This window comes from Canis lupus, chromosome 7 (assembly GCF_003254725.2).
Source record: "Canis lupus dingo isolate Sandy chromosome 7, ASM325472v2, whole genome shotgun sequence".
NCBI lineage: Eukaryota > Metazoa > Chordata > Mammalia > Carnivora > Canidae > Canis > Canis lupus.
In genome coordinates, this window is record NC_064249.1 from 42,300,306 (window position 1) to 42,317,542 (window position 17,237).

Consider the following 17,237-nt stretch of genomic DNA (forward strand, 5'->3'; position numbering starts at 1 on the left):
CCCTCAGCCTGCAACCCCCAAATTCCCGTTCTCCTGTCCATTTCTGGGGCAGGTAGACCTGGTGCAGGTCTGCTCTGAGCCACTCCAGCTGTGCCCAAGAGGAATCCCTTTCATCAGCAAACATACTTGGGGAGGGGGTTCCTCACAAAGATGGTCTCTTCCCATTGGTGGCTCCGCCATCAGATCTACTCACTGGAGGGGCGGAGGAGTCAAGAAAGGTGACATGAGCACATCCTGTGGAAATGAAAGCACCTATCTTAACTCTACAAACGGAGGGAGACCAGTCTGGACTGCTAATCAGCACATGGGTTTCCCAGCATCGTGCTGACCCCAGCCTATTTTAATTGGTTCTGTGGTCACTGATGATTCTCTTTAAAGAAGTGGCCTTGAACTTTTTTTTTTTAATATTTTATTTATTTATTCATGAGACACACACATACACACACATACACACACACGCAGAGACAGAGGGAGAAGCAGGCTCCATGCAGGAAGCCCGACGTGGGACTCGATCCTGGGTCTCCAGGATCACGCCCTGGCCTGAAGGTGGCACTGGGCCACTGGGGCTGCCCTGAACTTTCTTCACAAGAAACAAGGTAGAGCCCAAGCTGGCTGGTCTCTTACCTGGAGGGCTCTGCTTGGTGGTTGGCGGATGGGCAACGGAGGGCCCGGGGTGACTGGCTCAGGCTCCGTGGGCTCTAGTTTCTCCCTCTGCTCTGTGGGCATGACATTGCTTATTTACAGATTATTGCAAGGTTGCGGTAAGGCAACACGTGCTTCTGGGTAATCTGAACATATGAGAACGTTGGTGTGGGCTGCATTGTGTCCCCCCCAGTCCGTATGTTGAAGTCCTAGCCCACAATATGACCGATGTGGGGCCTTCAGGACATAGCTGAGGTCAAATGAAGTCTTAAGAGTGGCCCAAGCTGATAGGACGGCCTGGTGAAAAGGGTGAGCAAGAGCACCTCCTCCTGGTCTCTGCCACCTGAGGACACAGTCTGTGGGGCAGGGGGTGCTCACTGAAGCCTGGCCGGGCTGCTGCTCCAGTCAGGGACACCCAGCGCCCAGGGCTGGGACAGGGCCCAGTCTGTTAGGGCTGCCCGGGCTAACACAGACACGTGTTCCAGCCACAAGCAGTCTGTATTCAAGGAGCAGCTTCAGAGTGCCCACCGCCCTGCTGGGCATGGGCTTGTGGCCTTCTGCCCCTCAATGCAGCTTCTTCTGTGGCTTCTGGGCCCTCATCTACTGATGCCTGTGCTTATTTTCCTCGTTGGCCTTCTTTCTTTTTCTCTCAACCTCTCCCGGCCCCACTGTGCCTTTGCACATGCTGTCCCCTCCCTGTGATGCAGGTCTTTGCAGGCTCACCTTTCATAGGTGTGCTCCTCCGAGAGCTTGTCAAAGACAGGGCCCACCTCCACCCCCTTCCCATACCACCCGGCTTCTCTCTTGCCTCTGCCCTGAGTCTCCTCCCACCAGGCATCATGCCCTGAAATTCAATGTGTACCTATTTATTATCTATTTGTTCTTCACTGGAATGTAAATGCCCTGAGGAAAGAGGCCTTTTCTCTTGTTCCTGCTCTATCCCTACAGCTTAGCAGAGAGGCTGTCAACCACACTGAATGAATGATCAAATGAATGAATAAGTGAATGAACTGATCTGTGTGAAGTTTCATGCCCAAGCATCCAGCATCTTGTGAACTAGACCCTGAGCACCTTGATTTCCAGCACCTCATGTTATCCCTCATTTTAGCTAGAGGCCAGCTGGCCCTGCCAATGGATTTCCCACAGAAAAGTTGTCACAGGTGAATGGGGTCGCCACTGGGGCTAGGCTGTGGAACGGTCGGCCTCACAGTGCTTTCCCCTACCCTTTCAACTGGAACATCTCTGAATTGATCTGTTCCCCATGTTGGGTTTCTATGATAAGCCCCATTAGAAGAAACGGCTCTACAGCTAAGAGAAGACAGAAAGCTATAAGCAGAACCACCTTCCCCATCCCACATGAGGGACAGGAACTTGCCCACACGTGGACGGTCAGTGGCAAGATGCTCACCTGGTGTGTCATGGCCAGGGATCCAGGAATTCTTGTTATATGTGTGGAACATACTTGCTTTCTCAGATGCCATAAGTGACTTTCATTCTCCAAGGCCTGGGGATAGGGAAGGATTAGTGGTCACCCCTGGTCTCTGGCAGTTCCAAACAAACCCCGGGTGCAGATGTCCCCTGACTCTCATGCTGCAGGAGCCCCAGGGAGGACCCGAGAGCCCCAGTGGGACACTATGCAGGGCACAGTGCTTTCCCATGGGGATGGTTTCTGAGAAGGACACAGAGCTGCCCCTCCCCCATGTCCCCAGCACCCTGACAGTCCAGGTGGCAGTGGAATCACTTTTCTGATGGCTCATTTGCTGCCGTCTCTCAGAGGGACATTTTGTGTACCTTTGCTTTTTCTCCCCTTTCCTCCCTTTCTTCAGAGGATTCTGTGGCACATTTCCTGACTGGAAATTTTGTTAGCCATTGCTGCAAATCCAGATGTACATTTCATCCCTGGCAATCAGCTCTTATCCTTGGGGAAACCTAATTAGGTATTACAGGACTTGTGATGTTGTTTCCATGGAAACCCCCATAGTAATGGTGTACATGCATAATATATGCTCCAGGATTTAAATTATAATATATATATTATATATATATGTATATATATAATATATATATTATTACCGGATTTTAAGAAAATCTTTAATTTTTTTCTTTTGCTTTTTTTCTGCATATATTTTTTTAAATGATGAGAATCTTCCCTGGAGTTCTTCTCCCACAGAGAGAGAACAGTAGCGAACACAAAAGGCCCTTTTCACTTCCTCTCCTTTAATTTAAAAAAAATCATAGTTGCATGAGAATTAAAGTTTTCAGGTTACTCAGAAAATGTCTAGGCAGGATCTCCCATAACAGCTGAGAACATTTGATGAAAGATGTTGCTTATGTAAAGAACCTGAAAGACCTCAGGCCTTCAAAATTGAACAGGGAAGTTAGCGAATCCAATGAATCAACTCCAAACTTATTTTGCCTAAAAGGAACAAAAAAAAAAAAAAAGAAAGAAAGAAAGAAAGAAAGAAAGAAAGAAAGAAAGAAAGAAAGAAAGAAAGAAAGAAAGAAAACAAAAAAAAGAAAAAGGCTGGTTTCCTGGGTGCCTCCAAGAGACATGCAGGCGCTCTGCTATTGTGACCAGGGGGCTGGAGGACTGGCTCCTGTCTGCCTGTCTGGGCCCCACAGCTGATCCCTGTGGGCATGAGATGCTTTGCACTGATGGGGTGCAGGGGGAACCAGGTGGCCTTTGGGTGCCGGGGGTCTCGCAGGGCCGATTTGGGAGAAGCTCAGAGACCTGTGTGTAGGCTGCCTGGCTGAGGCAGGGCCGCAGAAGGGAGGACCCGCCGGCTCCTGGGAGAGAAGCCACTCTGTGCCACGTGCCACAGCTATGATGCAACGGTTTCTGGAGAATTCATAAGTAACTAAATTTAAAAAATGTATATATATATATACCTCTAATTGGCCATTTGACGAAAGAATGCTCACACTGACCTCTTTGCTAGCTGCCAGCTAATCAATTGACCCCCCCCCCAAACTTACCAGCAAGTCACAGTCCCCAAACTCCGTGCAGTTCTCCCTCCACACGCGGCAAATTCTGTCTTGCCTTTGTTCTTTGATTCTGTCTAAGGGCTGACTTCTCACCAGTGAGAGGCGCTTAGCATGCGAAATAACCAAACTGCTTGCAAAATAGCTTTGTAAAGGCATCGAGTCATCCTCAGATAAATGAAATGGTGTGTTCCTGGAGGGGGCGGGGTGGAAAGGAGCCCGTGTGCCCTTGTCATGGGCCCTCCTTGATGGTTGCTGACCCACCATGCCTGGGGAGCCCTGCCAGAGCCTCACGGTGGGGGTGGCCGTGCCTCTGGGGGGCTCTGGTGGAGAAGCTACGGGGAAATGTTGGGCTCGGCAGGCAAATTACCCAACTCTCCTAACACGCGCACTAAGTGCATGAACTAGTTTTGTACTGTGTTACTTTTGTTGCATAAGAAAGCACCCCCAAAATTAATGTCTTGCAACGATACTCACTCACTCATGACTGGGTCAGTCATCTGGCTGGGGCTTCCCCGGGGCGAGCGTCTGTCACATGCAGCTGGTGCTGGCTGAAGGCAGGGGCATAGGACAAGCGGGGCCACGTGTCCACAGCAGCCCCATTGCATGACCCTTCCTGGCCTCTGCGACATCACAATTTCTATGTCCCACTGGCCCAAGCAGGGCACACGGCCAAGGTCAGATTCCAGGGGCTGAGCAGTGGATGGCAGCTCTTGCTGGGAAGAGAGGCGAAGCGCTGTGTGAGGAAGCAAGCGAACAGGGTGGGAGCCGCTTGCATGAGCTGCCACACCACGTGTGTCTGATACAGGCCTTCCCAGGCTGCCAAGCCCCGCCGAGCCCCAGAAGCCTCCCAACGTGCCCTTTCCTGTGAAAGCGACTTGAGGTCGCAAGCTGATTCCTGGACATGTATTGGATTCATACTTATGTCCCCACTGTGTCCTCACCTAGCTGGTTCTTTTTATGAGGAATAATTGACAACTGCGTACGTTCCAAGTCTACATGTGGGTGACAGGCATGGGGCAGTTCGTGAACACACCCCTCACCCCACATTACTTCCTTCTTTCTGGGGGAGAGTGCTTAAGATCTACTCTCTGAGCAACTTTCCAGAGCTGCCTGTGGTGTCCGACTGGCGATGGTCAGATTTACAATTTTTTTACTTTATGATGCCAGGAAAGTGATAAAAGCATACTTTGAATTTTGTTTTTTTAATTTTTTTTTCATACTTTGAATTGAATACAGGCCTCTTCCTGGGCTAGGAATTGGGAGATGGTCATCCGTCATGATACATGGTACTGGCCGTTGCTCCCACGTAGCCTTGTGGTCACTAGGGTCAGCCACCCACACGCTATCCTCCAGTCAGTCCCCACACAGATATTCTGTTTGTCACTTCCAGTCCAGCATTCAAAACATTGTAAAATAGGCTTTGTGGGAGATGATTTTGCCCAACTGTAGGCTAGCATGGGTACACTGAGTCTGGTCCAGGTTGGCCAGGCCGATGTTTGGGAGCTTAGGAACTCTGTTTTAAGTCGAGGAACATCTGTAGTCAGTTGTTACCAATTAATTGATCTGTTGAACTGAGTGGAGTCGCGTTGAGTTTGTCCTTTCTCTCTAATCACAAGTTCCGTGAAGGAGTGTGGGATTGCTCTGTTGCATTAACCCTCCTCCTGAAGCTCCCAGAATGACACCAATAGGCGGAGAACCCTACAGGCTCCCAGGACCAGCAGAAGGATCAGGTGCAGAGCCAGCTAGGTTCAGGGCACCGTCTGAGGAAGGTGAGGCCCTGGCTGGTAGGCCTGGCGCTGGGTGCTGCTCCTTTGGGCTGGACAGACCCACATGAGTGAGATCACCTCTGGAGACTCAGGAGGCTGCAACTCTCAGCAACAGGGACAGCGTGGCATTCCTTCCCCACTGGGGGAGGCCCGCGTTTGAGGGGTGATAGTAGGAAGAGACCCGCTGGTCCACCCAGGCCTGCAGGCTTTTGTGAGCAGAGGCTTGTGGGCTCCCTGTGCTCCCTGCCCCAGGCCAGGCCCATATCACATCAGCGTGCTCCTGCTGTTCTCATGGCAAATGGCTGTTCCAGAACCCAGGCTTCAAGGCTGGGGCCAACGCACTGGGGAGGACAGTCCTTTGTTGTGGTTGCTTCCTCTCTGCCCTCACCCCTCTGCCCAGCGCTGCTTGAGATCCTGGTTCCAGATTAGCTCCAGAACTTTCTGAGACTTGAAGTCACCTGGGACAGTGTATTCCAGATCGGACCAGCCCCTGGGAATGGAGGGCACCCTGCCATGGCGGAAGGTGAATCCTTAGGTACTTCATTGGTCACAGGCTCAGAAACGAGTTTTCCATGGGAATTTCCATCCTGGGTGGTGGACAGGGGTGTGACATGGTCATCCAGCTACACCTGTTTATTCACTAAACTTCCTTGACTCCCCACTGTGTGCCTGCCGCCCTCCCAGGAGCTGGAGAGAGAGCACACATGCCAGGAGAACACCAGGAAGGGGGAGGCGCCCAGCCAGAGAGTCCAGGGGGATGGCAGTTTGGGGACCACCTGACCTGCTCCTGGCTCCTCCTCTGAGGAGGACACAGCCCCTGTCCCTCTGGAGTTCGGGCTAGGACCAGTGGCTCCCAGTCTGGGAGACCCTTTAGAGTCAGCTGGGAGCTCAAAGAAAAGTCCCAGTGCCAGGGTCTCACACTCAGAGTTGCAAACCTGCCTGGTCCGTGTTGGCCCGGGGACGGTGTTTTCAGCAAACTCTCCAAGTGACTATAGCGTGCCTGGGGGAGCAAGAACACGGTGGGTATGCACTGAGCTCTGCCACGGGTAAGGGACGCACAAGGCATGAACAAGAAAATGGCAGGCTGGGTCCTGCCTGAGTCTGAGAGGGCGGGGCTGCCCTGTGACTCCCAAGGGCACAGGGCGTCCTCATGCAGGACAGCAGCAGGATCCCTGGGCATGTTGGGCCCCCTTTAGACCCACAGTTCCCTGTGCTAGAGCCCCATCTGGCAGAGGCTCCCAGTGGGCAGCCTGAAATGGTCACCTGCCCATCCCTTGGCCTGCCCCAGACACCCCGCAGACACATTGTGTGATTGCCCCCAGGCCAGCCAGTTTAATAATCCCTCACATTTTTCTAGCAGTTGGTAAAGACAGGCAGGTTCAGGAAGAATAGTTCCATGACAGAGAGGTAGAAGCAGGCCCAGAGAGATGCATGACCCACCTACGGTCATACAGCTAGTGCCTGCGTGTGAGGATCCCCGTGGTGCTCACCAGCCTGGACTCTGCTGCCTCCTGCCCCCACCCCACACCAGGACACGAGGCAGGCAGTGTCACCGCCCAGGGACCAGCATCTTCTGTAATGCTGGGCAGAGCCATGAGGTGCCCCCTCTTTAACATGGACAGTGTACAGTGTCCATCCCCAGCGGGGAGTCAGCGAGGTCTGTGACTTGTTGCTTAGGTTCTTGCCCACAGTGAACCCAGTTATTATAGTAACCTGATGCAATTCTTTATTATAGGATGGATGGTTTTCATTTTGTGTTTGAAGAGTCTGGTCAGTAGTCACATTGCCATGGCTTGGCCCCGTCAGTGGCAGTTAGGAGCAGAGGGGATCCACCCAGCAGCCATTAGGGCTTTTTTGTCTGCAGAGGTAGAAAGCTGTATCTGAAAGTTGTCTCCCACCCCCTCAGCTCAGCAGCACTGCAGAAGGCAGGATGGGAGTCCTGGCTGGGTGCTGGGCTGAGTACCTTTCCTGGCTAGGTATCACACCTTCCTAATTAGAGCCATTGAGCCAGGACTATTTGCACAGTGCCTCCTAGCTCCCCTCGAGGAGGCTGTGCTCAGGGCTGGTTTGTTTAACCTTGAATCCTCAGGCGGATGTCTTTGAGAACAAGGCCTGGGCTTTCCCGATGTGTGAGTCCTAGCACCAGCCAGGGCTGGGCACCCAGCAGGTGCTCACCTTCATGGCAATGTAGCAGGGACGCCCACTGCAAGGAGGGCCTTCCATCATCCCTGAGCCCATTCCCTCGTAGCTCGGAGTAGTAGCAGCTGGGACTTCCCGGCTGATAGGCAGGATTCTGATCCCCTGTGCACCCGAGTCCAGGGCAGCCTCACAGTCCTGGCCACCAGCAGAAGTAGCCTGAGAGACAGGAAGGCTCACAGTATAGCCAGGATCACAGAGCTAGTTAGTGTTGGGGTCCTGACCCTGACTTACCCAGGATCACAGAGCTAGTTAGTGTTGGAGTCCTGACCCTGACTTACCCAGGATCATGGAGCTAGTTAGTGTTGTGGTCAGGGTCCTGACTTACCTGGAATCCCAGAGCTAGTTAGTCTTAGGGTCAGAGTCCTGACCTGCACACCCTGGCTCCTGGGACCCCACCGTTAACACTCTGTGGCTTGTGGGGGGTCAAAGTCCTGCCAGCACACGGATATCCCTTTTCTGCTTGGGGAGAGGAACCTGCACCAGCGCTGGGGACTTCGCTCATGCAGGAACATGACTCTTTCACCTCCACATCCCCATCCGGGGCCTGGCAGGGGGTGCAGGATGGTGTTTTAACCAGAACGAGCGGCTCTTCCTCCTCTTCATGGAATGGCTAGTTTAGGGGCGCCTTGAGGCAGGAAGGGGCCTGGGAAGCAGTCTGGAGTCTCGAACAGGGCCCTGAGCACACAAGGCAGACCTCCCTGGAGGGCCCCGAGGTGAGCTCTGGCCCCTCTAACAGGCTCTCTGCTCCCGCCAGCTCTTTGTGATCGACAACGGCGCAGACGACTGGCGTATTGCCATGACCTACGAGCGCATCCTTCACATCAGCCTGGAGATGCTGGTGTGTGCCATCCACCCTATCCCCGGTGAGTACAAGTTCTTCTGGACAGCCCGCCTGGCCTTCTCCTACACTCCGTCTCGGGCAGAGGCCGACGTGGACATCATCCTGTCTATCCCCATGTTCCTGCGCCTGTACCTGATTGCCCGCGTCATGCTGCTGCACAGCAAGCTATTCACTGACGCCTCGTCCCGAAGCATCGGGGCACTCAACAAGATCAACTTCAACACCCGCTTCGTCATGAAGACCCTCATGACCATCTGCCCTGGCACCGTGCTGCTTGTGTTCAGCATCTCGCTGTGGATCATCGCTGCCTGGACGGTCCGTGTCTGTGAAAGGTAGGGCTGCGTCTGCACTCCCAGCGGCTGGGCGGGAGGGGGGGGGGTGGGAGGCACAGGTGCAGGAGGAGGGGCAGGTGCCTGTACACCTAGGGGAGGGCTGGAAGGGGCATGCGGCCAGGTGTGCTGGGAGCCTGCACCACCATCCTTGGTGGGCGGGTCGTCTGTAAGCCAGTGTGTGCTCATGTTCTGTGCCATCCCTCGCCTTTCTCATGGGTGATACTTTGCAATTCTGTATTATCTTTTCGTCTTGGGCATTAACGATGCTCACCAACATTTTCAAGGCTTTGGGAAGTTGTGCAGTGAGGAAACTGGTTTAATTTTGTTTAATATAGATTTTCTCAAAAGTGTTCACCCAGAAATCCTTTTTGTTGTATGCTATTGATGCCTCACTGCCCACTGTGTGGTACACACAACCAGCAGCGGTGTAGCTAGGAACTCATTAGAATGTGGAACCTCAGGCCTCATCCCAGGGCTGCTGAGTACACATGCATTTCAACAAGTGTACCTGGTGACTGGCAGGCACCTAAAAACTTGAGAAGCATGGTGTGGAGGGAACATACTTTGGGAAACACTGTTTCAGGAGCTGGTGCTGAGCAAAGAGGAGGATGTGGCCTCACGGAGAGACCCACCTGCAATGCAAAGTGCCAGCCCCTCTAAACTGCCATCACTGAGGCTTGAGGGCCAGACAGTGCCACCTCCTCCCACTGTCACCTCAAGCTGCCTGCGAGGACTCCTGTCCCTTTCAGGCTAGCCCTTGATATTCCTTCCAATCTGAGTTCCCATGTGGAGTCTGAACACCTCTGTTAGAAACCTAGATTCTCTAAGTTGCTGTGAGACCTTGGGCAAGTCACTTGACCTCTCTGGGCCTCAGCATTCTTGCTTTATTTTTTATTTATTTTTAAAGATTTTATTTATTTATTCATGAGAGACAGAGAGAGAGAGGCAGAGACACAGGCAGAGGGAGAAGCAGGATCCATGCAGGGAGCCTGATGTGGGACTCGATCCCGGGACTCCAAGACAACGCCCTGGACCAGAGGCAGGCGCTAAACCACTGAGCCACCCAGGGATCCCCAGCATTCTTGTTTTAAAATGAGGATCTCTTCATTTTTTAAAAAATGATTTTATTTATTTATTCGTGAGAGACACAGAGAGAAAGAGAGGCAGAGACGCAGGCAGAGGGAGAAGCAGGTTCCATGCAGGGAGCCCGACGTGGGACTTGATCCTGGATCTCCAGGATCATGCCCTGGGCCGAAGGCAGTGCGAAACCACTAAGCCACCGGAGCTGCCTGAGGATCTCTTCAGAAGGAAGGAAGAGAAGTTCACTTGAGAGACGTTATTTTTATTACATGGGGAGGCCCGGGCAGGCACCCTACATAGTCATGTGGACCCTGGCAGTCTCCTTTAACTTGCTCATTGCTGCATCACCAATCTTCCATGCACCTGTGTCCCAGCAGAGACAAGAGGGATGAAGGAGAGTTAGCTGAAAACCTCTCACGTGGGTACATTGAACCAGATTTCCCACCTATTTTAAGATGTTCTGTTTGCAGATATTTCTTCCAGATATTTGGCCAGTAGACTCACTGTCAAGGGCGTTCTTCTGCTGCAGGACAAGGGCCCCCAAGCATGACAGGGTCAGTCCCTGCTGGCAGTGCTGGGTTGGGAGACACTTCTTGTGTACAGAGCCCTGGGGACTAAGAACCCCACCTCAGGGCAGCTGGTGCTGCAGCACCTACTCTAGGAGAGGCTGCATCTCACGCCGCCTGGTGAGCCCTTCCTGGTGAGCACTCTTTGCAGTGGGGAAAGCCTATGCGTGGATCCCAGCCCCACATCCTCTACATGCTCCTGGCTGAGCCACATCCGGCTGGTCATGGCACCTCTCTGGGCCTCAGTTTTGTTACCTGCAAGCTGGGGTAGTGACACCTACTTTCCAGGATTTGTCATTGGAACAAAGCGAGTAGTGTGTGGCCCTGCCAGCTGTAGTACGGCAATGGTGGGAATCCACCGTAACAGTGGAGCGCTCTGGGGAACCCTTGAGAATTCTGTGGCTGCTTTGGATAATGAGAAGCAGCCAGTTCCCACCCCAGGTGGGCCCCTACTTTCCTGTTCTACTTTCCAAACGGTTGGAGCTGAGTCTTTAACAACTGTGACTGAATTTGCAAAGCCCTTTCCGACATTTAAAATGCTCCGCAGCCTGACACCCGGCCCGCTGGGCATGTATGCTCACCTGTGCTCACCCGTGCTCACTTGTTCAGATGAACGAATGAACTGGGCTCAGACAAAGTGTCTGCAAGTGAGATTCATTGTTTATTGAACCTGCCACAAGTCGGTGACTATTTTTACTAGCATGCTCCCAAAGTACTCTGTTGCCTTGTACTTCGCGTGGAAGGGCCTGCAAGGCTCCCGAGTAGCCCGCCAGGCCTCTGCCCAAAGACACAGCTGGCCCAGCTGAAGGCCGCAAAGAGCAAGTCAGAGCCCTCCTGGAGCTGCCCCTTCCCCAGCCACCCCTTGACCAACGGTTTCTGTTCTTATAGACCTGGGGCACACCACCGCCTTGTCCCTTGTGTCCCAGCTGGCTGCCGGTCCTGTGTGACATGCCAGTTGGGTATCACCTCTGTGGCCTTCCAGTAGGCCTGTGGTGGAGGGGCCACCAACATCCCCATTTGAGAGCTGAGGAAACTGCTGGCACCACCGGCCTGAGGTTGCAGAGCCAGAGCTGGAACTCCTGGCTATCTGTCCCTGTCCCTAGGCTGGGGCTCGAGCTCATGGGGAGGCTGTGGCCTGGACTCCCCTGGGGACTCCCCAACATGAAGGGCTCACAGCCACACAGGCTGGTGCTTAGATGCCGGGACTCTGCCGTTTGTGCACTCGCCCTTTCATCACTGTCCTCGGGGTCAATTTCATGGTGAATTCCAGGGTCGCCGTCCTCTGCCCCTGCATGCCCGCCTCGCACCGGCCCCCTTCCCTCCAGCCCCCTTCCCTCTGTGGGGACTGGCCAGTGGTCGAGAGCTGCCCAGGCAGAGGGAGGCTGGTCAGCGTAGGAGTGGAAAGGCCCCTCACCTCGGCTGCCCTGCTTGCTGCACATGCCCAGGCACTAATGCTGAGAGCGGCCCTAGTAGAGCTCCTGCTTGAGACTCTTGCTCAGAAGTCTGGCCTCCGTGAACACATGTACCTATCAGCAGGTTTTCTCCTGCTCCAGGGAAGCACTTCTCTTACGGTGGCTGAGGAGTTCCCTTTAGAATGTGGTGTAGATGACCACTATCCTTTCGCAGCGTCCAGCACTAGGCAAGACAGGCAGAGCCCCTGAGACCGGAGCCTGTCGATCACAGACTGGCAAGTGGACACAGGGCTGCTTGGGGGCACATGCGCAAGATGGCCTTGGTCTCGCTTAGCTGACCCGACGATGGCTCTGTTGCCCCAGACGGCGGAGAGGGCACATGACTCGCCTGGGGTCACATAGCAGTGTGGCAGGAGAAACCACAGGTTCTGGAGAAACCACCGTCTGCCAACGCCTAGAACGGGGCGGCTCTTGCAGGCCAGGCTTATCTCCGCTTGTATACACACACTCCTCGAGTTGCCATGGAAATCCCTCTTCAGCAAGACGCAATTTAGAAGACATTTCTCATTTCTTAGGTTGACTTTTATGTGACAGGAAAGGTTTCTCGTGTTTCCTCCTTCCGAGGAAGGGGAAGTTAGCAGCCCGCCAGCGCAGTCCGCTCCGGTTGCTGGGAGGGCAGGGACAACAGCAGGCTTGTTTTCCTTGGACTCGGCATGGCCTTACATCACGGGCGGCAGGCCCGGCAGCCCGGCACTCCCGTTCCCCAGGATTCTCCTGGCCGCCTGCCCGCCTGCCCGCCTCCCACAGGCCTCCCGGAGCCCATTGGAGGAAGCTCCTCACTAAACACTGTTACACGCACACACAAGCAGCCGAGCAGGTGGAGGGCCCTGGTCCTCGGGCCACAGCTGGACACGCGTGGACAATGGGCTTTCCTGGCCCGCTCCCCCAGATGTCTGCCAGCTTACCCCCGGGTTCATGTCCCTGCGGGCGGCCCCAGGGCCTGCAGAGCGCAGACACGGTAGACTGTTTTGTGATCCCAAGCCAGGGTTTGTAAACCACCTCCAGCCTCCTGAATGGAATCCCTTTGGACGTTTCCTCCTGAAGCTCCAGGCTCTGCAGGCAGCCAGCCTGTCAACAGGTCTTTGTGGGTGATGCTGTGAATTTTTGTCTATTTCTACATATTCGTATTTTTATGAGGAATTTGATTCTGGAGGCCCTGGAACTGGAGAAAACAACTCCTGGCCCAATCTTTCTCTTGTTTGAAGCCACCCTTCCCATGGGAAGATCAGGAGAGGCTTCCTCCTCTACCCTCTGCCTTGTCGGCCACCTGCCCCAGTCTGGTCTGCACCAGAGAACAGCCCCCCCACCTGTGTCTCCTTCCCCCAGATTCCTACCTTGAGCTCCATGAAAGGAGTAGGGACATGGTCTACTGTGAGACCCACACTATGGGCTTGATACCAGCCCTTGTGGGCCGGGCGGAGCTGAGAGCAGGGCCGTGGGTTCTCGTGGGCCCCTCGAGTTTGGGGCCCAGCCACCAGCATGGAACACACACCCAGAGCCCCACTGGGACAGTCAGAACTACTAGTAATAGTTATTGCTATTATAAAACTGAAGTTTTTTTTTAAAGAAAAGATTTATTTATTTTTTTTATGAGAGAGAGAGTGTGAGCGAGGGGAAGGGCAGAGGGAGAGGGAGCAGGAGACAAGCAGAGTTAGGAGTCTCTCATGTTTTGTCACCCTCTCTAATTTTTCCCACTCATTTTCTCTCCTTTCCCCTATAATCCCTTTCATTATGTTTTATCTTCCCCATATGACTGCCTGGTTTTAAAAGCTTGCAAACTGCTGGTGTGGTGAGGACAGGAAAGAACCCACGCATCAGGTGAAGCCTGCCCTCTAGCTGAAGGAAGCAGTCATTGCCCCTGGGAGAAGCGGGGAGCCCAGGGGGCTCACGTGCCAGGGTGTGCCAGGTCGAAGCTGATCCCCCTGGGCCATGGGGAGTTCCTGGGCAGGGCGACGGGGGAGGGTGCAGATCCTCCTGGGGGCCCTGCAAACACACTCGCTAATTAAGAAAGAGGAAGGTCATGGTAGATCATCCTGAGAGCGGCTGGGAGGGAGGAGAGCCTTAGGAGGCTCTCAGGCTCCCCTAATGGTGCAGGAGGCTATGATTTCTGCACAGAGGGTGAGGGAGCAGACATGACAGGGAACTGTGTGTAGTTCATATAAGCACAGAGTTCCAGAAAGCTAAAATTGTTTTAGTATAAAGAACGTTCACATTGGAGGCTACTGGATTTTTTAAAATGTGGAATGTGGAGGACGAGCTTAAAAGTCCTTTTAGAATGTAGGACAGAACAGAGTGATGAGAAGGTGGATGGCAGGTCAGCATCGGAGGCTCTAGACTTAAGGCTAAGCCCAAGGACCAGAGGAAGAAACCAGAACAATCTGGACAACAGCATAATCAAAGACATACGCCAAGAAAACTTTCCTAGACCTGGTGGCCTGAGGGGGAGGGGTGGAGGGACTGGGGTGAGGCAGGTGGGAACAGGCTGTTCTCAGAACCGGGACACAGTCAGGTCCAGAGATATCCTAATCAACTCATTTTCTGGAAAGTTTACTGAAACCTAAGTTTCAGCAATCCTGGCCACGTGGGCAGCACTGAGCAGACTTTCCTCAGGAGCCCTGAATTGCAGACACGAGTGTTGTTCCTGTGGGAGGCAAGAACGGGTCATCCTTGGAGTTTTTTGGGTTCAGAAGGTAAACAAGCTGCGTGTTTTGGGGAAATGAATCACAATTAAGGTCTTAATGCAAGGATGTAAAGTCGGACAGGTAGACAGCACACAAGCCAGGGAACCATGAACTCAAGGTACATTTAACCATGACTGCAAAACCATGTTCTAAAGGAGGTTCTGGAAAGAGTAGATTTATGATAAAAGATTCCATGACATTTAAGACCCTCAGATTATAAAATCTAGAGAAGGCTAAAAATGATTAATAAAAGCATGCTAAGTTCATCATCTTAGGTGGAGAAGAGAACTCTAAAAGCCTTATCACTCGATTTAATAATTAGAGAAATATAGTTTAAATCATTTTTTAAACCTAAAGTTAACCACAGGTAGAATTTTGACAATAGCATACAACAGCATCAACCCAGTATTCAAGTCACCCTCACCCCAGCTCCGTGAGGTGTGGGGGCCACTGTGGTTGCCAATCTCTGTGGGAGGAAACTGAGGCACAGAGAGGTCAAAGCAGTGTGCTGGGTCCCAGAGCCAGGGAGTGGTGGACCCAAGACCTCAGGACCCTGCCCGAGAGCCCCACTTTTCCCTACCTTGAGGATGTGCACTCTCCACATCCCTGGGTGAGTCATATACACGTCAGAAACAGAAAGACCAAAGAAGTAGGAAGAATTTAAAAACAGAGAAAGCATGAAAAAACAAACTTACAATCTATAACATCTAACATAATTGAGTTTCCCTCCCCTGTTAGGAGGCAGTGTCTCTTAGGATAGGATTTAAAAGCAAAATTTGATTTCATGCTGTTTACAGAAGACGTTCCTAAAGCGTAAAGACCTAGAAAAATAAATGAATAACAGAGATTTATTAGGGAGTACAAACCAAAGGGTGATTGAGTAGAAGTCCTCATTTTAAACCAACTTAAATTCAAAGCAAAAAGCATTAAATGCTTTAGAAGGACTGTTTAATATGAATAAAAGTACCATACACAGTAAACTGTGAACTTTTATGCAAAAACAAACAAGGAGATCAAGACCTGAATTAACTGTTTTAATAACCTAAATATTGAATACAAAATACAATACAATACAATAATACATCTTCTTTTTAAACTTTCATGGAACATTTACAAAAAATCAATCAACTTCTTGGCCACATGTTTCAAAATATCAGAAAAAATCTTCAGACATATTCTCTAACCACAAGGCCATAAAAATTCAATTAAAAGAAAACTTTTTAGGGGAACTTTTGAAGTAATCTCCTCAGCTACAACTTGGCCAAAAGAGAATTATTCAAACTACCATTAAAGACTATTTAAAAAATTACAACGATGACTCTGAATAGCCAAACTCAAAGTGTGACCAAAGTTGTACACGCAGGAAAAATATCCTGGAAGTTTTTTATTAAAAAAATAAAGCATGAAAATAAATAGAATAAATTGAAATGCATTAGGAAACTAAAGCCTTGGGAGAACAGATTATAAGACAGGAATTAATAAAGTGAAAAACAGAATTTATATATCCAAAAGATACCAACTTCTAATAAATCTAATCAAGTAAAGCTGGAAAACACAAAAAGGAATTTTAAGGGGTAATAAGTACTGATTCTGAAGATGTTTTAATAAATAAATGAGAATAGCTTAACTTTATTTGAAAGAGAAGACCATTGAGGGGGACTTTGCTGGATATTAAAATATTTATAAAACAAGTAAGTCCCTATGGCATTACTGAAAAATGAGTAATGACAGATCAATGAAACCTACTGGAAAACCCTGAAATAAACCCTAGAATGTAAGAACTCAATGATGAGAAGGAAAACCAGTTAGGAAGCCATAGGTTTTCCAGTAAATGTTCATGGAGAGATTGGAGGTTAGATACCTGGATGAAAAACCAAATCAGAGCCCACTCCTTACCAGCCACCAGCAAAATTCCAGGTGGATTAAAGAGTCAGATGTGAAGAAGAAACCACAAGCAAGCTCCAAAAAACAAAGTGAACATTTAATCAGTCCTGCGATGGGAAAGAACTATCATGCCTAAAATCTCAGAAGAAACATGAAGGAGAAGACTGTTGTATCTGCTTACATCCTACGTATAATTTTAGATTTCTGTCCTCCAAAAAATACACACTTATTTTAAAAGCAAATGTTACACTAGGGAAAATATTTGCAGCAAACATGAGGAGAAGTAAATATCCCTCTTATGCAAAGAAGTCTCAGAAGCTAATCAGAAAAAAATCATCTCAGTTTAAAAAAAAAAAAGGCTATACATAACACCAGACAACCACCTTGGAAGAAACACATACATCCAGCTTCACTGGTCACAGAACCACAAATGAAGACTACATAGTGATGGTATCTCCTCTGGAATTGACACAAATTTAAATGAATATGATGCAGTGCTGGATAAAGCTGCTATTGCTGGGGGGGGGGGGTCCCTCCCACAAGGAGTAGGGTGCAAGAGGAGAAGCTGCCTGGGGAATACAGACAGCAGGTCTGGTGGAGGGGAGGGTGCTTCTGTGGAGTTTGGAACTGCAATCAGTAATTCCCTTCCAGGAAGCTGTTCTAACAGAATAATCAATTGATATTAATGTTCTTTACTATGTCACCTTCTCTGATAGTGGAGAATAAGAAACCACATAAATGGCCAGGATTTGAGTAGTTAAAGGAATGATAGCACATCTGTGAGATGCA

General features: G+C 51.0%; 1 protein-coding gene across 6 annotated transcripts in view; it reads left to right on the forward strand.

Annotated features, from left to right (window-relative positions):
* The window catches only part of KCNN3 (potassium calcium-activated channel subfamily N member 3), a 133,071-nt gene that overhangs the window by 67,118 nt on the left and 48,716 nt on the right, over positions 1–17,237 (forward strand). For all 6 annotated transcript variants that reach the window (XM_035719125.2, XM_025431047.3, XM_035719123.2 and 3 more), the window contains exon 3: positions 8,347–8,765. In XM_035719125.2, the coding sequence (XP_035575018.1) occupies positions 8,347–8,765 (419 nt within the window). The remainder of the gene's footprint in view (positions 1–8,346; positions 8,766–17,237) is intronic.